The 25,080-nt window shown below is 49.9% G+C and overlaps 2 protein-coding genes and 1 long non-coding RNA gene across 4 annotated transcripts in view; 2 read left to right on the forward strand and 1 right to left on the reverse strand.

Moving 5' to 3' along the window:
- Positions 1-165: 165 nt before the first annotated feature.
- Positions 166-4,540, forward strand: NAIF1 (nuclear apoptosis inducing factor 1). 2 transcript variants are annotated; one of them, XM_027729931.2, is made up of 3 exons: positions 168-1,125; positions 1,979-2,428; positions 2,979-4,540. In XM_027729931.2, the coding sequence occupies exons 1-3, from the start codon at positions 267-269 to the stop codon at positions 2,984-2,986; spliced, it is 1,317 nt and encodes a 438-aa protein (XP_027585732.2). In that variant the 5' UTR covers positions 168-266; the 3' UTR covers positions 2,987-4,540. The 2 variants fall into 2 exon arrangements, with proteins under 2 accessions (XP_027585731.2, XP_027585732.2); XM_027729930.2 differs by lacking the exon at positions 2,979-4,540 and having other exon boundaries at positions 166-1,125; positions 1,979-2,442.
- A 2,773-nt stretch (positions 4,541-7,313) lies between these two features.
- On the reverse strand, positions 7,314-10,007 carry LOC113992540. The gene is made up of 2 exons (XR_003542277.2): positions 8,653-10,007; positions 7,314-8,072 (listed from the first exon to the last, which is right to left on the reverse strand). It is a non-coding gene; the product is annotated as an uncharacterized LOC113992540 (long non-coding RNA).
- A 697-nt stretch (positions 10,008-10,704) lies between these two features.
- FAM102A (family with sequence similarity 102 member A) overlaps positions 10,705-25,080 on the forward strand; it is a 33,126-nt gene continuing 18,750 nt past the window's right edge. Inside the window, exons 1-2 of the mRNA XM_027729900.2 lie at positions 10,705-10,853; positions 12,201-12,837. Of these exons, the coding sequence (XP_027585701.1) occupies positions 12,692-12,837 (146 nt within the window). The 5' untranslated portion in view covers positions 10,705-10,853; positions 12,201-12,691. The remainder of the gene's footprint in view (positions 10,854-12,200; positions 12,838-25,080) is intronic.

Raw genomic sequence — 25,080 nt, forward strand, 5'->3', positions numbered from 1 at the left:
AGGCGGGGGGGCAGTTTGAGTGTGACGGGCGTGGGGCGCGGCCGGTAGATTCCAGAGCAGGGCGCGCTCTGCGTTGATGGATGGGAAACCCGCCCAATGGAATCTGATCAGGGAAACCCGCGGGCGGGCCCGGCCTCACGCAGGCCCAGTGCGCCGAGGCCAGCAGCGGGGCGGGGCCGCGTAACGGGCGGGGTCACTAACCAATGATAGCGCGGCGCGGGAGGTGGGAGGCGGGCCTTCCGCGTGACGGGCAGGACCGCTAACCAATGACAACACAGCACTGGCGGAGGAAGGCGGGCACAGCGCGTGACGGGCAGGCTCGCTGTCCAATGGGGCGCGGCGGGAAGGGGGGCCGATTCTGGAAGCCATTACGCCAGTGCCGCAGGGCCGCGGCCGTTCTGCGGGGCCGCCGGGCGGGCGCCGTACGCAATTTGCGTATCGCCGGCGGTGCCCGGGGGGGAGCGGGGGGCACCGACCCCTGCGGGCCCTTAGGGGCCTCGGGGCCCCCCTGCCGTCCCCGTCCCCCCGGGGGGGGGGAGCCCTGCCACCCCTCGGCCCTGCCCGGCGCCCCCCGTGTCCCCCCCCTCCCGCGGTGTGACCCCCGGTGCCCCCACATGGCCATGGCGTCGCCGCCGGCCCCGCCGGCCAAGAAGCGTAAGATGAATTTCTCGGAGCGGGAGGTGGAGATCATCGTGGAGGAGCTGGAGCGGGGCAAGCACCTCCTGGTGAACCACTTCAACGCGGGCGTGCCGCTGGCCGCCAAGGCCGCCGCCTGGCACGACATCCTGCGCCGGGTCAACGCCGTGGCCACCTGCCACCGCGAGCTGCCCGAGGTCAAGAAGAAGTGGTCCGACCTCAAGACCGAGGTGCGGCGCAAAGTGGCCCAGGTGCGGGCGGCCATGGAAGGGGGAGGCGAGGGGCAGAACGGCGGCGCCGGCACCACCGAGGGCGAAGACCCCGCGGGCGCCGCGGCCGCCCCGGTGATCCTGACCCCGATGCAGCAGCGCATCTGCAACCTGCTGGGAGAGGCCACCATCATCAGCCTACCGAGCGGGGACTGCGGCGCGGGGGACGGCGGAGACATCCCCATCACTGCCTCGGCCACCACCGTCACCCTGACCCAGAGTGAGTGCTGGGCTGGAGGGGCACAAAGAGATCCTGAGCCCTGTGCAGGGGAAGAGTTGTAGAATGGTTTAGAAGGGTCCTGAAAGATCATCCCGTTCCACCATGGGCAGGGACACCTTGGGCTACATCAGGATGCTCCATCCTTGAACACCTCCAGGGGTAGGGCATCCACAGCTCCTCAGGGACACCTTCCACTAGACCAAGATGCTCCATCTGGCCTGGCCATGAACATCTCCAGGGGTAGGGCATCTCTCTGGGCAGGGAGAAGTCCCAGCAAAAAGGAATCCCCACCATCTCTGATGAAATGCCATTCCCCAGTCTGCCCTTGTGCTGTATGGGAGTGGCTGCAAGGCACATATGTGCTGAAAGTCAGCTTTGAGAGCTGTTCCTCAGAACCGAGGTTCCTTTGCACCTTAGAGATTTGTCAGTTCCTCTTTGGGGACGAAAAGGGGGAAACAGCAAGGGGAAAAGCATCTCCAGGGCTGATTTCCCAGTGTGCAGCATCCCAAAGAGCAGCTGTCCTGCCCTGCTGGCAGGGGCCGTTCTGGGTCTTGTCTTTGCCATTACGTCAGCCAGTTAATGCTGCTTGGAGAGATTGTTCTGAACTGGAGGTTAAGAAATGATTTTGTCTAGACAGATAAGGCATTCCCTATTCCTTTGGATTGTACAGCCTAGAAGGAAGCCCGACTGAGGGTGGAGTAGACTTAAATAAGTCGTTTTGTGCGTTTCTGGCCATTGTGTGTTATCTCACTGAACAGGCCGTATTCCTGTGATATCCACTGAATAGTCCTGTAGATAAAAAAAACCCATATCACAGCTACCTCTGACCCCCCTGTCTGCTCTTTGTTCTCAGTTCCTGCAGAGACAACCTACCACAGCCTGGAGGACGGGGTGGTGGAGTACTGCACCACGGAAGCCCCCGCCACAGTGACCACGGAGGCGCCCCTGGAGATGATGGCCCACCAGCACGAGGTGTCCGCCAAGCCCCAGGAGCTGAAGAGCCGCATCGCCCTGAACTCTGCCAAGCTCCTGCAGGAGCAGCGGGTGACCAACCTGCACGTGAAGGAGATCGCCCAGCACCTGGAGCAGCAGAACGACCTGCTGCAGATGATCCGCCGCTCCCAGGAGGTGCAGGCGTGCGCCCAGGAGCGGCAGGCGCAGGCCATGGAGGGCACGCAGGCGGCGCTGAGCGCCCTCATCCAGGTCCTCCGCCCCATGATCAAGGACTTCCGTCGATTTTTGCAGAGCAACACGCCCAGCCCGCCAGTCACCGCCGAGCCCGGCCAGGCAGGGCAGCAGGATGGTATGAGCCAGTGAAAGGAACAGTGCTGGGAGGGGACCTTTAGGTTGATATTGGGGAAAAAAAGGTTGTCAAGCCCTGGCACAAGCTGCCCGGGGCAGTGGTGGAGTCACTGTCCCCAAAGGGATTTGTGTGGATGTGGCACTTGGGGACACGGGTTAGTGGTGGATGTGGCAGTGCCGGGGGAACAGTTGGACTCGGTCTTAAAGGTCTTTTCCAACCTAAACAATTCTATGATTTTATGGGACATCTGCCTTGCAAAAAAACGCCCGTGCTGTCAGAGGACACGGGAGCGGGGGTGCTGGCTCTCTTCAGTGTGAATTGCTCCCTTGGAGCCTTGCTGAGCCTAAACAGCTTTCTCTGCTAATCTTATGCTAATCTGCCTTTTCAGACTCTCATACAGAGCCTTAGCAGGATGTGTAATAAATCAGCAACTTAACATTGGTTGCTTTAGTTCCTCAAACAATAGGTTGGTTTAAAAAAGTTATTTTTTAATTCCTATTTGGAAAAAAGCTCCCCTAAGTATGACACCTCTCTCTCTTTCTCTCTCAAGATCTATAGCCTTTAAATGACTTCTGATGTGGAGAGTTTTGTCAGGATATCACAGTGCTGCAGCTGCCCAAGGTACAGTGATCATGAACTGTAGTGAATGCATTTCTGGCTCTTGCTGAAAGCATTTACTGGAAGCGTGGCACCGGATGTGGTAGAACCTTCTCTCTGCACTGAGAGCTACAGAATCTGCTCCTGCAGCATAACATCCACCCAGCCCCTGCAGACCAGCACCAAGCCTCCGTGCAGTCCAAATCCCACCCACGTCCCCTGAGGATATCAATGGGACTAAAACAGTGTGTTCACCTCATGTTTTATCTACGTGCAGTTACGAAATTTTGCTGTCACCTTGGCAGATGAGATGAAAGTTTCATGTCTTGGTTACCAGAAACTGTCCCAGGACACATGTTGGAGCAACGTCTTTCCTGTTGCAGCATTAAATACCCAAGGGACTGGATGAGTTTCACTCAGGGGGGTGTAACAGGTGAAACTCCACTTCTGCCTCATCTGCATAGTTTGTCACCTCCAGAATACCTTAATCCATCAAAGTGGACCTGGACTACAGAGCTTCAGCCATGCAGGAATTCCCAACGTTTAGGAGTTTGTCAGCCACTGATTTAATTGAGTGAATTTTGGGGCATTACTTGGTTCTGCTGGTGGAGGTGTTTGTTCTGTAGTGCCTGGGAGCTGGAAGTGAGTCCAGCTGTTCTGTGTTCATCTGCTGGCTGGCCTCGAGTGGTGGCATCCTGAGAAACAGAGCTGAGGTTCTCACTGTCCTATACCTTATACAGGGTAAAACAACGTCGCAGCCACTCTTCTCTTTGAGGTGTTCAGGCCTTGGAGCTCAGTCTTTAATGAGAAAGCTTAATTGCACAGGATGGTCAACATGATTCTCACAGACTTGCAGCAACTTCATAAACTTTTAGATTAAAGCTCCACTTGTACATGCATGGAAGAAAAAAGAAAAAGAAGGAAGCATAATTCTTCTTCTCCCTGTACCTTGCAAAGTGTGTCACACTTAACGGGCTTGTTGCTTGCCAGGTATTACTTTTGAAATGGAACTTTTCCAGAGCTAGTATTTACTTGCTGTTAAGTCTCCTTTAGGGCTGATGAGGGAGTGGATTTGCACAATCAAATGAAACCTTTACACAGCCTTTAATGGGGGGAATGCTGATGGGGAACCCCCGGTTAGAGCAGAAGTGAAGAGGCCACCGCTGCCTGTCCCTGGGCCTTTACTCATCTCCTCTCATCTGCAAATCTGATGAGGGAGAAAAAGACAGCACAGTGAGAAGGGTTTTGTCCCTGGAAGAGTCCCAACCCCTTGGGACTGACACCTGAGCTGAGTCTGGGCAGATCAGCTGCCTTGTCCTGCCTTGTCTGGCATCTCGCCTCATGAGTAACACTTACCTGACTCTTCCTCTTGGACTTTGTGGAATCAAATCAATTGCTCAATTGAAATTTATTTTTAAAGTGAGAACTATGTCATATGTGTTGGTTTACCTCATTTGTGTAATGACCTCTCCTTTACAAATACAGATTTTAATAAAAAAATACATTTTTGGTAAACAGGCTGTTTCAGTTCATCAGAGTGTGCCAGGGCAGAAATGGATTCATGACAAAAAGTTTGCAACACAGAATCCTCGCTGTGAAGGGGCCAAGGAGAGCTGTGAACAGCCACATGTCACAGCAGCTTTTACTCTTGTTTTTGAACCTCCTGGCCTTGTATTTACATAATTATGGTCTTTTTCAAATAACAGCTTTTACAGCCCTACCTTGGAGCACGAGTTATTTCACTGTGTCTGACGGATTACTGAAGTACAGTAATCTCCCAGCTGCTCAATGATGCCACAATAGCCTAAAATAATGGTTGAAATACCAGCCTTTGGCTTTAAATTGCAGTGTGCTTTTTTTTCAGTGACTAAGCATTTAAGCTGTGTTAGTTTCATAGGACTAAACCTGTTGCCATTGGAACCACCCATTTTTCTTGTCTTTTCAGGATAAATATAGAGCTTAGTCAAGCCACCAGCATTCAGGTGCTTGTTCCACATTCACGTTTTTATCCCATTAAAAGGACGTGACAACATTTTAAACACAGGGTGAGCACTGTGATGAGGGGCTTGGTTGTGGCTCATGACGAAGTCATCAAACTTGGGGAAGGAGAGAGAAAAGTGTCTTTTAAAAACCAGGAGGAACAGGTGAACAGGATACTGACAGGGTGAGCAAGTACACAGGGCATTCAACTGAACAGGAACCAAGCAGAACTAAAGCTAAGGAGGGACATCTCTGGATGTTTGTCTGTGCTCCTCTGCTGTTCTTTTTGTACCTGGAGATTTGTATTCAGTATCCAGACTGGGAAGGAGCCACGCAGGGATGTTCTGCCACAGGGTACCTCGGAGGTGAGGGCAAGCAGCATCCTCCTGCATGCTGGGGACAAAGAAGTTTGGTGTGGGACTCTGGGTGTTCAGAGGATCGTCTTTGTGGCCATCAGAGGCAGCAGCCAAGCCGCCAGCAGCTCCCCCAGGAGCAAAACTCTGCTTGCGATGTGTCTCCAGCCCGGCTTTCCAGGAGATGGCACTGCACGACGGGATCCCGAGCTGTGGCACCGTCCCAAAAACCACGCTTGTCCTCCAGACCTTTTGGGATCCTGCTTGCTTCTCTCACTGATCAATCTTTTCAAAGCTGAGAGCCTGGAGAGGAAGAAATTCAACAGGCAGAGCTCAGCAATGAGGAACACGGGTACCCCTGGAAAAGTCAGGGTGCCTGGAATCATAAACTGGGTCCCTCTGCTTGAGGGAGAAAAAAGAGATGTCTCTCTTTGGGATGAGTTCTCTGCAGAACCAAATGGGCAAGGACAAGGTTAAAAAAAACATATGAAGTCTTTAATTATAAGCAAAGGGACAGCTTTTAAGATTTTTTAGAAGGCCACACATAATTATGTCAGTGTCCCATGAGAACAATGCACTGCCATTGCTACACTGCAGTTCTGGGAGCAGATCCCGGCCAAGGGACTGAATGATATCACCTGCACACTCACCCAAATTACCTGCACCTCCTCCAGCATGTTTTTAAAGTTTCTCAAGCCTGTTTTGGGAAAGCATCCTTCGGGGGATTCTTGTGGGTTTTTTCCTGCCATGTGAGAGGTTATGGCCAGCGGGTACTGTCAGCACAAGTGTGGTCAGGTCAGTGTGAAAATTGAAGTATTTAAGATTCTTTGTCTTTCTTGAAAGCATCTGATAAGAAGCTTGACTGGAATGGTCAGCACAGCTTCCAGGTGCTCTGTGTGCAAGACTGAAGTTGATACCACCTTCAAACAGGACTCATGAGCCCCTGGGTCCCAGCCATGCGAGTGATTAACCCAAGGCAGAATCCCAGCGCCAGCAGGGACAGTTTCTGTCACCTCTGCTGCCCAGGATCCCAAATTAGAGGTTGTTGTGTCAAGTGGGAACCACAGATTACAGTTGTTTCTGCTGCATTTGGGGTAACAGCAGCATTTGTGGGGTTGCAGCCAGAAGAACGGAACCAGTGGGACAGACCATGGCCACAGCCAGCAAGTCTCTTGTCCAGCAGAGCACTGAAGGGATGGACACTTGGGATACAGACACAGGATAACACTGATAAACATAACAAGCCTCGAGGTAAAGTGGGTTCCAGTCCGCAGATTTTGGAAGGGGCAAACCAGCTCCAGTTGCACCCATGGGCCTCCTGGAATGGAAGGAAGAGTCCTGCCATACATTCCCAGGACACACTGAAGCAGACATGGAAACCAGTAAACAAAAAAAGCCAGGCAGCTGGATTTTCAGGTCTAGCTGCATGTTTGGGGAAAGGAATCCACCGACTTCCAGATTCCAGTGCTCCCTCTGTCGATAACAGAATTCCCAGTTCTGGCAGGCCAGAAACCCACTGTGCAGGTGTGTCCTACGGGAAACCCAGCCTGCCACAGAAAGTGAAGCAGTTCCTGGCCCTTATGATGATGAGTTCAGTTAAATATGGAACAAGTGAAAAACACAAGCAGATCAAAGTGGAACTCACAGCCTGTTATTAAGCTGGGAAGACGCGAGCTTGGAATAACTTCACTCCATGGGATAATCCTGTGCCACGGGGATAGGTACCCATTCCCTTCACGGGATTTCCAGCTGCCTGCACGGAGATGGGACTCACACCACTGTGGTGGCTGCACCCCCTGCCCCATTTTGGGAGCTCTGGGTCTGCCCCCAGCTCTGGGGAAGGCACCCACCCACTGCAACTCACTCCCACCCACAGCTCCCCTGCAGCTCCTCAGAGCAGGGATTGCAGGTACACCCCACCCACAGCTCCAAGAACACATTTACAGTACAAAGCATCATGTGATAATCTCTTATTTTCGATGATGAAGCTGAAAGCTCATTAAGGCCATTACAGCAGAGGCGACAGGTGGAACAGAGGAGAGCCATTACTGTGTTTTTGCTGTTACAGCAACGTGTGTAATTTAGTTTTAAAACTTTAATCATTTGGCTGCCAGGAGAAACGAATTAGCGTGATGATGCTTTCCAAAGGAAGATGCTGATGATGTAGATTGCAGGGCTCGTGTATCTGGGATTCCCCTGGGATGATAGGATGTGATGGCTCACGAAGTGCATTACAGAATCTACCTCACTTCACCTCACCGAGTTTTCTGAATTTATCTCGCCTTGTTTCTCCCCTGCTGTTTTATCTCTGTCCTCAAAGCGGGGAGGGAGGAGGTAAGACAAGCCACTTTTGCTCGTGCTCACTCACAGAGCATCGAGATCCCAGCCCCGGCCAGCCAGGAAAACCTCTCCAGGAGAGCAGAGGTGAGGCCCAGACTGAACTGCAGAGCCCAGACTGATAAAAATATCCCAGACTGATAAGACGATGCCCTGAGCCAGCAAAAGTTGAGGAAGTGGTGGCGGCACAGGGGAGCTGCACCTGGAAAGGCTCAGGTCAGGGAGAGCACAGGGCAGGGATGTGGCTGAGGGTCATGGAGCAGAGCTGAGGTGTGCATGAGCCTGGAGGAGAAATCCACACTGTGGGAGTCTGGGGTGAGCAGAATCCATGTGTATCAGAGCACCTTGATCACACACAGATGGTGACTGGATTGGACCTGGAATGGAATATAATATAAAGTCAGTGGGATGGTGGATGGATGGAGATACCCTACACCCACATCCCCTCTGTGGGCGGGCTCAGACTAATCCACCCCCTCTGCAATCAAGAGCCACTGTCCCTTTAAAAAATATTAATTTCTCCAGAAACAATTATGCAGCATAAACACAGAAAAAAATCAACAGGGTGAATTTCAAACTAATAAAGATTTAATCTCTAAGTCATGAGGCTGCATTTGTTAGGAAAATACACATACCCCTGAGAATGCAGCTATGGTTGCTACACTACACACTGCTCAGCAGCTCGCTGGGCATTTTTCCAAGCCCGTTTATTTTTAACATCAGTCACATTATTCAATTAATTATAAAAACACTGAGGTTTTCAAGAGATGCTTCTGATAAAACTGCAAAGTAAATATGCGTGAGAACAGCGAGGATTAAAGTCTCTGTAAACTTTAGCATCTGGGTCTGTTGCTATAAACAAGAGAAGTCCTCAAGGAGATTGTTTATCAGGGTGAATCATAGCAGATAACACACAGCCTCCTCCCACACCACACACAGCGATCGTTTGTCCTTCACCTAGGGATGGAAGCGGAGCATCCACGTGTCTGTCAGCAGTAGCTGGGGCATGAGAGGTGTGAGAACTGGGCTGGATTCTTCAGATGCCTTCAGTATTTGAGCCTCCCAGCTTGGCAAATGTCAAATATTTAACAGGCCGAGCTCTTTCCTAACAAACTGAGAAACAGAAAGCAAAAATCCCAGCCCATCTCCAGCAATGTCTCAAAGCCTTGGAGACACCAGATAGAAACTGATGGAAGGATTCAAGCCCTGCCTGTAACAGCAGCCTCCACAAACCCTGCTGTTTCCTGATATCTCCTGGTATTTCCTGCAATGGTTTCATGGTACCAATACAAAATGTTTTCCCAGCCCAGTCTGCGTAAGCTTAACCTGGTAAGCCAAAAATCATAATAACACATTTGGCTTCATCCAATTTTTAACTTTTATCTGAGGGCATTGCTGTGTACTTCTCCTAGCAGACTTTTTTTTTTTTTTAAAGGCTCACATTGTGGTGGAATTATTTGATAGCTCTGATATTGTCTGCATAGATGGCAAAGATTAGAGGCAAGGACTCTGGGCATCAAAGCCTGGCAGAGAGAGCTCCCAGGCTTTCATCCAAGCTTTGCCAGACATGCACATCGACCTTGGGAACAGTCCCTCCCATATAAGCCTCAACTTCTCTGCCACAGAGACTCTTGGGCACATCCCTGTCTTTAAAAATTAGGCAAATCACGTTGATGATTGCAGACTCCTTCAGGACAAGGAGAGACATTTTGTTCTGCTTGCCCTTAAACGATGGAATCCTGCCTAGCCAGGGATCCCAGCCACAGCACAGGGCACGGCAGCAGCACCTAATAACAGGGAGCCATTTTGATGGGGAGATGTGTCCGACTGGTTGCCACAGCTCGCACACGGCGGGTGAGATCCCAGCTCCCGGCCCTGCCTCGTGCTGCCTGCAGGCTGTGTGGTGCCAGGGCCTCCTTCCCATTCCCGGCCGGCACAGGCACTGCCAGCCAGCCTGACCCACAGCCTGACCCACAGCCTGACCCGAGCCCACACTGCTGAGCATGAGGTGGCACAGCCTGAGGAGCCGTGTGCCTGTGGGACATCCTGCTGGGAAGGATGTCACCAGGGGCTGCTCGGGCCAGGAAGGCACTGGGACAAGCCAGAGTAAGGGTTTCTGGCTGTCAAACAGATGCAGAGATCATGTCTGTCACAGAATCACACAATGGGTTAGGTTGGAAGGGATCACAGTGGGTCACCTGGTCCAACCTCCCTGCCCAAGCAATGTCACCCCGGAGCACCTGGCACAGGATTGTGTCCAGATGGCTCTGGAGTATCTCCAGTGAGGGAAGACTCTACACCCTCTCTGGGCAATCTGTGCCAGTGTGTAGTCACTGCACAGTAAAGTTCTTCCTCGTATCCAAATGGAACTTCTTGCACATCAGTTTCTGCCTGTTGCCTCATGTCCTATTTCTTGGCACCATGGAGCAGAGCCTGGTTCCATCTTCTTGGCACCTTTAGATATTTATACACACTGATGAGGTCCCCTCTCAGTCGTCTCTTCTCGAGGCTGAACAGCCCCAGCTCCCTCTGCCTTTCCTCATATGAGAGATGTTCCAGTCCCCCAACCATCCTCGTTGCCCCACGCTGGACCCGCTCCAGGAGCTCCATGTCTGTCATGTCAGAGCTGCCCCCGCCATCCCCTCAGCTCCAGCGACAGCTGGGCGCTGCTCGGGCTGCAGAAGGGCCCCGGGACACCCTGTGAGGCGGGAAGCTCGAAAAGCCTCACCCGGCCCCACACAACGGCCCCACTGAGAGAACTCCGGATCCTCCGCGCCCGCCCCCTCGCCCAGAGGGCAGGGCTTCCCCAAATTGACAGCCCTGCTCTCCAATCGGTGCGCTCTCCTCTCCGCCCCGCGCGCGATTAGCCAATCAAATACCGCCGCGCTCAACCCGCCTCCTCGCTGCTGTCCAATCGGACGCCGCCGCTGTCGCTCCCCCGTCTCGGGACGGAGGGCGGGGGGTTACGCAGGGTCGGTATTCTCGAAGCGCGGCCGCGCCACCCGCCCTGCGCGCCGCCTGCGCTGTTGGCGTAGCGGGCGCAGTTGGCGCAGCGCGGGCAGAGGCGGCCGTGGCGGGGGAGCGGCGGCCGCCGGGCGAGCAGCGGGCGGGAGGAGCGGGCAGGGCCGGGCAGGCACCGCGCCGGGACCGCGCCGCAGGTGTGTGGAGCGCGCCGGGAAGCGGGATGAGACCGCCTGTAGGGCAGCTGGTGATGGGGGGGGCCGGGAATGGGGGTAGGACCGGGCTGCAGGTCGGTGCACGGGCTGGGAGCGGGCTGAGCCCGGGCTGCGGCTCCGGGCACGGGTGGTGGGGTCGGAGCTGGGCACGGCCCGGGCACGGCCCCGGTGCTTGGCCCCTGGGGCTGGAAGAGCGGTGAGACCGGGCTGCGGGGCACTCGGTGGTTCGGAGGTGCGGGAGGTGAGCTGAGACTGGGCACGGCTTAGTGCGAGGCTCGGAGAGAGAGCCGAGACCTGGGCACAGCTCAGTGCACGGCTCGGAAAGAGAGCCGAGACCTGGGCACAGCTCAGTGCACGGCTCGGAAAGAGAGCCGAGACCTGGGCACAGCTCAGTGTATGGCCCCGGGATGCCGGGGCAGGCTGTGACCTCCCTGCAGCCTGGTGCGTGGTCCGGGGGTGGGCTGGGACCTGTCCCCATCCCGGTGCACAGTCCAGGGAGCTGGAAGGCAGGATGAGCCCTGGCAGCAGCTCGGCGCAGGGACCGGTGGGGTACAGCAGTGCCACAGGACAGCGGAGGTGCCCAGGCTCCGGCAGAGCCGGCTGGGTTTACCCACAGCCAGCGAGGGGCTTTAACCACCCACACATTCAGGCAGCTGCTAGAATCCCTGAGGATTGTTTACTGCCCGACGTTCATAACCTTGTCCCTTTTGGATGCTGATCAGCTCCTGCCTCCCTGGTTTGGGTGTTGTGTCGGTGTGTAACGAAATGCCCATCTCCAGCCCCAAAGCTGAGCCGTGCAGGGCTCGATGTGGATCCGGTGCTGGGGAAAGGCAGCGTTCCCAGTGGGCCTGGTGATTGGGCAGCCAGATGACCTGATTCGGTTGTTATGCTCTGTAATCTGGAGCAGACTGCTTGTTTTCTCTCTCTGCTGCTTTCTCCATTTATAAGATACAGGTGCTAACACTTAGGGCTGGTTGGATATGCAGGAAAGAAGCAGATTTTTCCATTCTTGAGATGGCTTTTCCTTATCCTTGTTAGACTACACATTAGACTGATCTTGCTCTGTAAACTGCTTCTCAAGGTGGTGGCTGAAAACAGAGCAGATTTTTATTAGCTGCTTTGCAAAACAGAAATTACGAGGGGGATGACAACACTGAAACTTGCCCTAGGCAAAAAGGGGAAAGAGGATGTTGGGGCCAGGCTAATTGGGGCCATACCTCTTCAGACTGGAATGAGTCTGGACTGAATATTACCCATCCAAACAGGTTTTAGAGCAAGAGGAGGAGCCCAAGACTGGCTGGAACTAATTTACTCATTTCCCTCCCAAAGGCTGACCCGAAGACCTGTATCAAGGAGTTGCACAAGGGGAGGAGATAGAAACTGGAAGCTCTCTGAATGTGCTGCCCGCAGACTTGAGGCTTCTCTGGGGACTCGAGATGACTTCTCACAAGAGATGCTTTCAGGAGGGGTTGTGCTGAAGACAGAGCACTGCAGCCTCTAACTGGGACAGCTCCTGCTGGTCTGGAGCTGAGACCAACTTCCCTCCCTCCCTTTTCCCTTGGAGATGTTGCAGAGATTTAATCTGACCTCTTCCAGCTCACCTGAAGCCTGCCGTGGTGATGATCCCACAGCCAGATCCGACCACCAAAGAGAAGAGAATCGTGCGTTTGAAGCTGGGCCGTCGTTGTAACTGAACTGGAATTTACTCCCTGCTTGTGCTCCTGCAACGAGTGTCCTTCTTCTGCTTGTCTGTGTGTGTTTTGAGCCGCTTCTCCCTGATCTTGTTTGGAATTCCTGAGCTTTTCACGCTGAATTTGCCCATGGCTTTCCTGATGAAGAAGAAGAAATTCAAGTTTCAGACAAGTTTCACTCTAGAAGAGCTGACTGCCGTCCCCTTTGTGAATGGGGTTCTGTTTTGCAAAATTAGGCTGCTGGATGGAGGAGACTTTGCTAGTTTATCTACCAGGTAAGACCCTCCCTGCAGACTTGCTGCCTGGCTCTGCTTCTTTCCCTGGTTATTCATCCCTTGAGCGGTTTAGCATATGGCCACCACTTGCTTACCCCTTGATGGGATTTTAATAGTTCTGTTGTAGGGCCCCACATGCCACATCATTCTCTGGAGCGGGGGAAGTACATAGCTGGAGAGCTCTGAACCTGGGTGGTGTTGGCTGATCCGAGCTGGATTGAATTTTTCAGAGATGAGGGGAGGGAGCGGGAGGTCACTCCCCTGAAAGGGGCTGAGGTTTGTGGGTTAAATCCTCTCTTATATTTTTCCCCTCTCCTTGCCCAAGTTCTCCCACACTATTTCAGACCCTGTGCTGTATTGCCTTTGTGTCTTACTTGAAACTCGACTCTGTAGAAAACTATATCTAAACAAATCAACCCTTCCCAGCTTTGCTCTCCCACTTTGATTCTGAATTTGTGTTCTTGGTAAGGGTGGAAGTAGCTTGCTTTGCATTGCAAATTGCTGTGCAAGGGAAAACTGCTGCCTGGAGTCAAAGTTGTCAGTGTTAAAGACCCAGTTTATCTCCTTGAACTGATGCCATTGCATCTCCCAGTTTAGAGCAGCAGTGTTTTCTGTGTGATCTGTCACGTTGGGATTGTTCTGCTCCACATCTTACAAGGCTCTGCCATCGTGTATTGGCGTTTCTCTGACTCCTTCAGGCAGGTCTGTCCCTAGTCTTGCTACTAATTGCTAATAAAAACTTGCTTTGTTTCTAACTATGCACACAGATTATCACCAGCAGTATGCAAACACGAATTCCATAACAGCCCAGACTTGCTTTCTGCCTCAAGATGTGAAGGAAGCCTTCAGTGGCTTTCAAAACTTGTTTTTTTGCTTTCCTGAGTGACTGCTCAGTTTTAAAGGTACAGGATTAGTTTGTGCTAGCTGTTAACTGCTTTATCCCAGGGCTAAAGTCTGGTTTGGGCTGGTTTTCCTCTTTGTGGTGCTGCGTGCTGAGCTTTCTCGTTTCAGGAGAGATTTTATTGGGCAAGCATAAAACATTTGTCTTGCAAACAGAAGTGGTAGGGCATTGCTCAAAGCTTGGGTTTTTTTTTCCAGAGGCACGATGCAACCTCATCTGAAGTTTGTAGAAACCGTGGGCGTGGAACACCTCCAAAAATGGACTTTGAATTAATTTCTCTTTTGAAGAAAGTCTATCAAAAAAGCTTTTCCTCACAGTGTTTCTCCCCTGGGGCTAGGTCCTTGGGTTTGGTGGAAGCAGCTTATCTAAGGAATTCAAACAGTATGTGAACTTGGAAAGAAATTAACCCTTCTTCTTCCTGGAGTCACAATAAATTGAGTTGCGCTGGAGGGTGTCTCGGGAAAAGCCCGTGCTGAGAAATGCCCATCTCCCTCTCCCTGTTGTCTCTGAAAGTGGCTTCTGGGAGCCTTCGCTGGGGTTTGCTGGTGCTGCCAGCCGTGTGGGTTGTTTTCTGAGCTGGCTGGGGTTCAGCAGTTCACTCAGCAGAGCGCGTTGCAGATGTGTTCCAGCAGCAAAATCATCTGTAATTCAAACCAAACACATAAACTGCTCTCCCTGGGCTTGATTGCTTCAAAATGAGCAAAGAGGAAGTGGGCTGGGGGGTTTGCTGCCTTTCCCCCAACCTGTCTGGGCTCTAACTGAAAGCACATGGAAACCTGCTCCTGCTTGAAAAGTTACGGCTCTCAGTGGCACTGAGTCATTTGACCTTTTCCAAATATTTTCCCTGTTGCAGTTAGAGAAACTTCAGGAGGGATGAATTTCCAGGAATGGTGAGGAGAAGAGTTACCATGTGGAGAGGCTCCTGGATCATGCCTTGGGCTCTGCTCTGTGCTCATCTATTCATTTCCATCACATTTTTTGATACTCTTTGGATCTAGGGAAAGATTAAAGTGAAGGAGATGCTATGTCCATATCGTGTTTGAAATCTGTACATTATTTAGGGTCTGTGATTGTTTCTCGTCCCTGAAATCAACCACTTCCAAAACCGATTTTGTTTGAGGTTGTGATGTCTGGGAGGTCATCTCTTATGAGCTGCTTATGTACAAAATCTGGTGTTTGCTCTGCAATTGATTTGGGCTGCTTCTGTGGTCTGTGGCAATCAGAGGTTTGTGGCTGTGATGGAGCTCTTCCTGACCATGAGTTTTCAGAGAACTGATCTGAACAAGGTGTCCCACATCACCTGGAGTCTGTAAACAGAGGGCAGAAGTAGGTATACGAACTCTTCATAGGACACACTGAATCGTTTTTTTTTCTAGCTATGGTGTGCAATGAGAAGTGCTGTCTGAGAATATAAGAACCTCCAGAGATGGATTTTTCACATTATTTGCAGCAAACTTACCTGGCACCTCGTGCATGTGGCGGGAGGTGGGACTGTGATATACCCAGGGAGTTGCCAGGTGACACAGGGTTCATTTGACCTGCTCACAGAGCAGAAGCAGCAGGTTGTACTGCTGGCTCCTGTCAGCCCGTCCTGGTCCCAAGTCCAGTTCAGCCTGGGTTCCACGTACCTGCCACAGCCTGGTGCTGTGGGTCTGATGGGGCACACCCCGGGCTGGGACTCCCTTCCCAGGCTGCTCACACCCCCTCTGCCCAGCCTGGCTGAAGGGGAACCTGTCTGAAATGCATTAAGACTAAACACTCTTAGGAATTCAAGGCTCTCTGGAAAAGATCCAGGTCCTGTCAGCACATTCAGCTTTGGGGATCTGCCTCTCTTGGGTTTTCTGGTTTTGTTTTTTAGTTATTTTCTTGCAAGCAGGTACCCTTTTTCCATGCTTCCTGTGCTCAGGCCTTGCATTAAACCATGTGATTAAGTGACTGAAGTTACAGCTGTATATATCCTTTTGCTTGTCCTTTCCCCTCCCTTTGTAAACTCTTCTTACACTGTGGTGGCACTTTTGAGGATAAAACCCCCAGGTTTCACTTTACAGTGCTCTGCACGAAAAGCATCTATTGTCTGTGGGTTTATCACCTTGCTGTTGGATTACAGAAGCTGGGCTTTGAAAATGCATCTGAGCCAGGTGTAGACCAGGCAGATGCTGTATTTCCCCACAGAGAAGTGCCAATATATTCCTTGAATATTATTAGTCCAGATACTTAAATAGCACAACCGCCAGTGAATTCAGTTGCCTCCCAAGCACCTTTAAAAATAGCAGGCACAGAGCAGCAGGGATGTGTTCATGGCAACCGTTTTTGTGAAGCAGATGGGCAGCTGCATTTTGTACCAGTTTGAAGCTTTTTGGGGGGTTGTGCAGCTTTGTTCCTAGAGAGATGATACCACGAGCTCAGTGGGGGGTTTCCGACCGGCACAGGCAGGAGCCTGGGTGCCCAGATGAGAGCCCTAAAGCTGCAGGCTGATGTAGGACACACATGTACATCTTTGGGTATCCTGGAAGAGGAAGACTCGGTTAAATTCCCCGCTCTGTGCCTGCAGTGCTGGTGCCTGTTGAGTGACAGCCAGATGCTCTGTGCCTCGGTGCTGAGTGATCTCTGGCTGCGTGTTGGCAGCGAGCGTGGCCGGTGCACGATGTGAAGGAAGTGGAAAGCCAGGTGTTATCCACAGACTCCTGACACTTCATCCTACATTGTTCTGTTAGCCTGCCAGCAGTTTTCACTCTGGTATTTCTGGATTTGAAGGAAGGGATCGTGCTCTGAAATCCCCTGTCTGACTCCAGAGGAAAGACTGTTTTGCATGAGTTGAGCAACTTTGAGGGCATTTCCCACCTTCCTTATTGTCTTCTGAAGGCACCTCAGAGTGTATTTCCTTTGAGACCATGCTTTTCTAAGCATATGCAGCATTTCAGCTTGAATTTGTGATCCTACCACTCCTGCAGCAGTTCTAACTAAGGAATGTGGCTTGTCTCCTGTGACCCAGCCCTGTTTCCTTGCAGGCTTGATCTGGGAAGAGCTGACCCTGTTGGGGTGGTCTGACCTCCCAAGTATGTCAGTGCTGCAGCCTGAACCCAGAATGTTCTTAGCCTTGCAATTTTTGAGTCAGTATGAAAGGCCACTTCCTGCACTGCAAACTTTATTTTTTGGGGGTGTAAAGCTGCATCCAGAAAGCCAAAGGAAAAATGCTGGTATTTGGGAAGGCACCACACTGACAGCTCCCTGTGGACTGAGGTCAGCTTTTGTGTGAGTGTGGCTCTGTCATCCTTGTGTGGGCACAAATGACCTGAAGCTACTTGCTTTTGGCAGCTGGTGGGATGCAAAGCACTGTTATACTGTAGTGATACACACAACTTTTTCATTTCTGTAGGACATAAATACAAGGGAGAAGCATTGCCCTGCTAACACAGGGCTTGGTGATTCAGAAACCTTTGTGAAGGGAGGTGCAAGTTGTGCCACCTCCAGAATTCGGCTCTTGGTGGTGAGAGTTAAATCAGCTACTTCACTGTCTTCACATAAATAGTCATTGTGCCTGATGTTACTGGATCCTTCAGGTAATTAGGTTCATAGTGTTTGGCTTTTTCAGACTGGAAAATCGTTAACTGTTTGTTTAATCAGGGACCGAAGGACTGATTCAGCCCGGTTGAAATGTGAATCTTCACCACTGTCTGCCTTAAAACAAAGATTAGGTAACTAAAATAGTTTCTTCTAGAGTCCTCAAGAGGGAAGAAAACTGTAGTGAAAGGAGGAGATCACTGGCTGAGTTCTGCCTCTTGATTCCAGTGCAATTGCCCTGGTTTAGTAGAGCAAAGAACTTGGTTGTGGCTTTAAACCGTTCTCCCAGTCCCGTATTTTAGGACAATAGGCTCTATCCTCTGCTAGGGCATGGGGTGTGACAACACATTTTAAAAATACTTTTATTGCAGACATGTCTGAAAATGTAGACCTTCCCTATGCATACATATATTCCTAATACACAGATCAAGAGAGTGAGTTTTAATGTTCCAGAGCTGTTTCACACACTAACATCCTTCCTTCCTGGCAGAGCCTCAGCAATAGGCTCAGGGTGTTAATGGAGAAGGGATTTGAACACAGCCTCTAGAAGTGATTTGCAATCAAACATACCCTATTTCAAGATAATATTATAGCACCTGCAGTGCCTTGCATTCTGAAACAAATACAGAGAAAAGAGACAGCAAAGATGAGAAAAAGGAGGTTCATTCCAGAAGTGTAGCTAAACATAGGTGCAAGTTGTGAGAGCAGAAGCAGTGGCAAGTTGGGGGTGTTGGAAGAATTGCAGAAATGATAGAGCACCACACAAACCAGGCACAAACTGTCTTAAGCTGCACTTTGAGTTTGCAGAACACTTCTGTCACCTTTCCTGGGCTCTGGCAGCTACACCTGCCCCAGCCAGGGTGGGTTGATTTGCTTTGTGCCAGACTTGCCTCTTCCTGTCACCACATCGGGGCCTGTCACAAGACTGGCAGAAATTATGTCAGAACTTTCCTTCCATGGGCGCTGTATCCTGTTGAGTAAAGAACAGTCTCTGTTCATGGTCTGGCTCTGCCCTGCCTGCTGTGGCTCAGGCAGGGGCTGCTCTGTTGAGCAGAAGCTGTAATCTAAAGCCCTGTAACCGATCTGCTGTGTGTACAGCATCAGTAAATACGTTTGGATACAGCCGGCTTTCAAACTTCCCCCTCCTCGCCGATTCTGAGCTGGCATTGCTTTGACAGCTGACTCTTAGCAACAGCCTTATCTGTGTGGCTTAGGCAGCCCTTTGCTCAAAAAATTACTCATTGAAAATTAATGTTCTACTTGGAGATTTGGCCACCTTGATTAGCAGGGTGACGGTACCATCAGCTCTGACTGAGGACAAGGGGAGGTAGAAGAGGGTGGCCTCCCCCTCCTTTAAGACATGTATTTATTTCTGAAGTAGAGGGAAAAACCTAAATGGCTTCCAGTCTGTTTATTCTTTGTGCTCTTGAGCTGCCATCAGTGTTGACTCTAGCTTTGTAGCTGAATTTCTGAGGAATTCATGCGTGCCTTCGGGAGCCTGTGGTCTCGCTGCACAGCAGTTGGTATTTTAATAGGCCATAAGTTGCCCGTGGCAAGTTGCTCTGGTACCAGTTTCTAGATGAATGAGGCAGGTAAAGATTTATTTCTTATTATTATTTTATTGCAGGAAACTACATCTGGTAGTGTTTCAGGAAAGAGCCCAGCCTGTCCCTCAGATCAGAAACCTCCCTCACTTCAGGGCAAGTGTGTAAGCTGTCAGGATGGGATGGTGAGGCCTCACAGCATCCACCTGAGCGTGGCTCTGTGGGGTCTCATCCGTGAGAGGACGGGCGGATGTGGCTCTGTGTGTGACCTCCCTTTTTCAAACAGGATGTGTTCTGCATCCTCTGTGGGCTGCCAGTTCTGCACTTGCAGCCTGCTCTGAAATGGGTCTGGAATTATTTCATAGCTGTGGGCTGTTGTAGATTAAACTAGAAGCCTTTAGGAGTAGCCTGGACCAACATCTGGATCTGCCCATTTCTTCTATAGCATTCTGTGACTTTGTATCAGTAATCTGTGCTGCAAAGGTGATGATTTCAGGTGTTATTTCAGGATTTGTTAGCCCACCCCAGTACCAGCTGCTTACCCTGCAGGGTTAGAGACTTTTTTTTTTTTCCTCCTTGGAGTTTATTCATATTATGCCAAGTGCACTTGCTGGGAGACACGATGCACTTCGCTGTCGTAACTCCAGACTTGGCATCACGATCCCTCTGGTACCATACAGTGGGACTCGGCATCTCATTTTAGTGCCTGGGTTTGAAAAGCACTTCCCACTGGACAAACAGTTGTGCCTGTGTTCACTGGATGAACAGCCTTCTTGTTTGGTGTATTCTTAATCTGATGAGCAAGAAAGGCAATTGTTGTGTGGGATTCAGAATCGCTGACGGTCGTGGATGTTGTTTTCACGTGCTCCCCGTGGGTCTCCCGTGTGAGCTCAGTTGGTAAGGCCAAGATGAGGAGATGGGATGGAGTTATGGGGATGAGGAAGAAAATGCAGAGGAAGCACATGGAGACTAAAGGATTGGGAGGAGGCAAGTGTGGAAGAGACAGGATGCTCCAGATTACCAGCAGCATATACAGTCTGTATAGTGGCTGTACTCCCTGCGGATGGAAAGTAGCTGAGCTGGCAAGAGAGCAGGATTAAGCCTTTCCTTTAGCTGGATTTATCCTACTTCATTGGTGAGAGAAGGCCTTGAAAGAAGTCTCATGTTGTAGTAGGAGATGGAACTGAAGCTAAAAATACTTTTACAGCTGTATGCTGTATTTTAAATAAGAAATGAACCCTGAAAGCACTGAGAGGGAGGAAGGAAGAGAGTGTGTGGATTTACGGTCCTGGAAGGGCTAGAAAGCTGCAGCACTAATTAGTAATGCAGCTTTAGAGACCTACAAAACCATCACCCCTGCATGTGGTTGGTAACTAGCCTGAAATGTGCTCTCTGAAATTAGCAACTAAAGCTAGAAAACTTTCTTTTGGAGCTTCCTAGAGCTACATGTTTGCCTCAATGATGCAGGTTCCATCTCTTGCCTTTCAGTGTACCAGATCTTTTCTGTGCCTTTCAGAAATTGCCAAGCACTATTCTCCAGTCTGGCTTTGCAATGGAAAAGGAGCTCAAGGAACCTGTAATAGAAAACCCTCTTAAAGGGACGTGGCTTCAGGGTTTCAATTTGAGGTAGTCACATACCTCCATTTTGCTTCCAGAATAAAACTTTGTATGAAATGACTGTGGCAAGATGTTTCACTAATAGGTATTGGGTTAATGATCAACAGAGGCTCCCTCAGCCAGCTGCCACATGAAGGACTGGTCAGCACACGCCTTCCTGTGCTCCTACCTGTCAGTGGAGCTTCCATTCCTCCTGAAATGCAAGCTGTGAGTGTGAGGAGTACAAAACAGGCAGGACAGAGTGAGCCCTGAAAAAGTTTTCCAACCATCTTGTTCTCTGTCCAGTCACTTCTGTTTCCACTCTTTAAGGGGTAATATTGCTCATCAAATTAAAAACACAAATGGCCAAGAGAGGAGGAGGGAAAGGGTTGCCTGGAAAAACTCAGGCATAGAAAATTAGTTCTTTTTTTTTTTTTTTTTTCCCCAGCCTTCTATCAGATTCTTTGAGGCATTATCTGTGCTTTGCAACAGCAAAGGTGAGGTTGGGTGTGGTATAGTGGTGTTCAGTGGATTTTTGTTTGCATCTGTCCAGGCTGGGGAGAGGGTTTTCAGCTTGATTGTGTTTTCATCATGCTTTTTTCTCCTGCTACTTCCTGTTCTTCCCATCCTCCCTGTGCCTCCATATCAAAGAATATGAGGGAGGCATCTAGGATATTTATAATTCAGCAATTTTTCCAGAACTGTTAATGCTCCATTGCCCTGGAACGGAGCAATACCATTCCCACTTGACAAAGACTTGCTGTACCCGTCAGCCCCAGCTAGTGCAGCGTCCTGTTTCCAGGCTAAGCAATAAGGGCTCTGCAGAGGTAGTCTGCTTGCCTCTGTTACAGATTAATTATGCAGTAACCCGTCTGTTGGAAAGCTCTTTTCCTGGCTTCTGTCAGTGGCCTGTTCTGGTAACACAAGGCATCTGCATAAATGTTGAATTCCTTTCAAGTGCAGCACTGCTCATTTTGTACCTTCAGCAGCCTGCAGTGCTCCTGCTGCAAGGGAAACTCTGTGCTGTGGAGGGGGAATGTATTTCCTACAACTGTTTCTGTCATTTGCTGCTGTTCTGCTCTGTTGAACACTCTTTTTGTGCTGTACAGGGAGTAGCTGATCATACTCTGGCTGCTGTTCTCTTTAAGGTCCATTTCTGATGTATTTTTGTAGCAATGCCTTTTCCTGCTATAAGTACAAGTGTGTCTGTTCTGTCAAAACAAACCTGCATGTTGTTTTCCCTCCAAAAGTAATGCAAGCACATCTCCAATGTCGTTTGCTCTCAGTAGGGGAGAATCAAGGGAGTGTGTTGGAATACAGCTTGTGGTGACAGCCACAGAGGAGGTAAAGGCTCTCTGATCCACAGAAACCTGCTCCTGGCAGTGGGAGCCTGTGCTGACATCTCCCAGGGGCTTAACCAGCACCGTCTGCTGCTGCAAAATGCAGAGCTCTTCCCTATTCTGCTTTTAACCAAGATGTAATTTATGAAATTACATTTCTCTGATTAGGACAAGTTGCATCATGAGATATTGGTTGCTCTTAGGAAATTGTTTTTCTGCAGCTGTGGCTCCAGAGGAGCAAAAGCAGCTCTAACTGCTCTGTCTCAGACCCTTTTCTCTCCCCTCTTGCTGGCTCTGTCAGTCTGGCATAACACCAGTTCTGACACTCCCCAGCTGGGGCAGAAGGGAAGGGATTGTTGGGAGAGGCAGAGTTTAGAAGTCCAAGCCCGTCACCAGCAGTACGGAGATGAGTCAGGGGGCACAAGCTTTTCTCAGCAGCCTCTTCTCATTTGCAAACCTCTCCTGCTGAGTGGCCTTTTTGCTGATAAACCCCGACAGCGATAGATATCGATGGAGGGGACATCCAGGGAGAATGTGTTTGGAACTTGTCTCACAAACCAGTGGCCTGGTTTGTGCTGCTGAATGGTGCCTTTATAAAGGAGCCGTGGTAAAGCACCTGTGCTCATTGTGGAATGGAAAAGCTGCTGTTAACACATAAAGGGCTTTCTCCTGGACTGTTGGGTTTGTTTTGAGTAAACATGCACTGTATAGAAGTGACTCACAGGGAAACATGTCTGAGCATGGTAGGGTGTTACCTCTTGGGTAACTAAACCTACTTTTAGCACCAGGGTTGACTTCAGGCAGCTTATTTACTGGAGGGCTCTTCAGCATGTTCGAGCCAAATTGCAGTGATGTTACATCACACGGTGTTAATGAAATTATTCCAGAAATGAGCTTGGCCTCATGTGCAGGTTAATTTGCACTAGAAAGACTTCTCTGGCAAACTCTCCTGGTTGAAACAGGGTTGATATTGGCAAAAAAAAGTCGCTTAATTATTCTGGCATCAGTATGTTTTCACGTGCCATAAATCTGCCTTGGAGGCAAAAGGATTTGTCTCTCTACATCACTTGCATTAGGAATGTTGTTCCTAGTCTTGTGTTGATTCCCTTCAGGGTTTTATTTGCCAGATTTACTATCTCAGCAAAGCCTTGAAGTATTGAGCTGACCCACATCTTGATTTTTCTCATCTTAGGGGGCATGTGTGGATTTCTTTTGATTTTGAAAGGTAGAGTGTTTTTTTTTTTTCATAAATAGCTTGTTTTCTTCATAAGAGCATCTTGTTTTGAAACACAGCTTTCTTGTGTCAGGGAGTTGTAGCCATGTCTTGTGCCCTGTGTAGTGGGGACATTATCAGAGTTCTCCTTGATGGAGTTTATGTTGCTGTCTTTCTTCACTGGGAATTTAAATTTGGTCAGCAAAAGGCAAATCTGGAATCTCTCAGAATGACAGCTAGCACTTAGGGGATGAAGAAAGTTTATAAATACACCAGCAATGGATAATCAGTGTGTCTTCATTTTACATCTGTGGTCTGCCAGAAGTGAAAAGGCTTTCTAGAAAAGCTACAGTGTGATACAGAAACATGTATTGACTCTGAAATGTGGTGGATTATTCCACCTTAATCTTGTAAGCATCTGTACAGAACAAACCTTAGAGGTTTTCTGAAGCATTTGGGACCTTATGAAACTTTGATTCCACCATCTGTTAGAACCAGAGGGGAAATTTGAATCGTGCTTTGTCCAAAGGGCCAACAAACCCTTGGAAGAGTTGGGATTTCCCCCCCCCCCCTTTTAACTTTTGTGGGTTTTACTGTGCAAGTGAGTTGGTAATGAGCCTGAACACCCCTCAACCCCCCAGTAGCATGGAAGTCTCTCAGCTTGGGGTTTGCTCATGCCCCTGTAACTCCAGCTGGCTTGGCTGGAGGTGCAGGTAAGAGTTCATAAGCAGTACCTTAGTTAAGTTGTCCCCATACCTGTTTTATGCACTGAGCGCTTTTGATTGTTCAGTGGTTGTAGCTGTGGAACGTTAGATCTGAAAGGTGTTTATGCCCAGAGTTAGACAAGTTCTTCAAAGTGTGCTGGGCGTGAACTGCAGGGTAGCCCAGGCTGGGGCTGGGACAGCACATCTGGGACAGGCTGGAGAAGGCAGCACCAGCACACAACAACCTCAGCGAGGTAGCTGGTGGTGACCTGGGCAGACTGAAGTGGAATCCAGTGCAGACCTGCTCTTGTTTCTTCTGCAACTGAAATCCTTGTGAATTTGCTTAAGAGAGGAAAGCACTGGTGGTGGGCTGGGCAGCCTGGCACATGGCTTGTTCTTGGCTAATCCAGCCCCAACGTAGTCTATCGGAACAATAGAAGTAGGAGTCGGTGTGGTGACTCAGTGCATGATCGGAGTTCAAAAAAAGCAAATGCGTCTTTCAACGTTCAATACGTACGTTATTACAGACTTGTGCCCTAGTAACTGAGTCATCTATCCAGTTATTCCATTCTCTGCACTAAAGAGTTTGGTGGTTCTTTGCTTGTGATGTTTTTGCTCCTGGCACACATCCCTGGCCTCAGACCAAAAGGAGCTTGTGCTCTGTAGATGTGGCAAGAAGTCCTTGGATATGTGCTGCTCCGTGTTGGTCTGCCTTCAGCACAGTGTGTAACAGTAGATGTATTGCACAGCATTTGCTGTTACACTCCCTTCTTGGCCTTGTTTTCCTGATGTCCAGCTTTTCTTCTTTGCTTTGAGATGACAGACTGTAAATTACAAATACCTCAAAGCACAGTGGCTCTGCTGGGCATGTCCCATCTGCACAGCGCCTTGTATTGTCCCTTGCTGCTTTGCAGCTGAGTCTGTTAGAATTATTTCCCCATGCCTTCTCCCTGCTCCACCCTTGTTCAACTCATCTGACTTGTTCTATAGCTTAAATTTTAAAGGGTCATTTTTCTGACTTTTTTTTTTTCCTCCATTTGGCACAATTTTTATTTCTTTATGCAGCTTCTGCTGTAGCACTCAGTCACCAGCTGAGCGCAATTTTTTAATAACCTCCATTGTTTCTTTTAGTATTTTTAACATAGTTCATGTTAGGAGTAGATTAAAGGTTTTAAGATTTAGATACAAGGAATGATTGGAAATATTTTTTTCTAGAATAACCCCCAAAGGTTTTAAAAGCCCTGGATGTACTGGAGAGTTTGGCTACCCAATACAGTGATCTGGAGTACGTGGGATGAACTGCACTGGAAAACTCTTGCCTATGGGACATTGTGCATGAGGTGCAGCATTTCATGTCTGTCACTTATAAAAGACACGTGTCTGG

The sequence above is a fragment of the Pipra filicauda genome, unplaced genomic scaffold, assembly GCF_003945595.2.
Source record: "Pipra filicauda isolate LSUMZ 115617 unplaced genomic scaffold, ASM394559v2 scaffold121_size3267253_pilon, whole genome shotgun sequence".
Lineage (NCBI taxonomy): Eukaryota > Metazoa > Chordata > Aves > Passeriformes > Pipridae > Pipra > Pipra filicauda.

What these genes read in the sequence shown, in the direction of transcription:
- NAIF1 (XM_027729930.2), top strand. Translation starts at nt 267, where the DNA reads ATGACAACACAGCACTGGCGGAGGAAGGCGGGCACAGCGCGTGACGGG. An exon ending in CACCGTCACCCTGACCCAGA is followed by an intron (nt 1,126 to 1,978) that starts GTGAGTGCTGGG and finishes CTTTGTTCTCAG; the next exon opens with TTCCTGCAGAGACAACCTAC.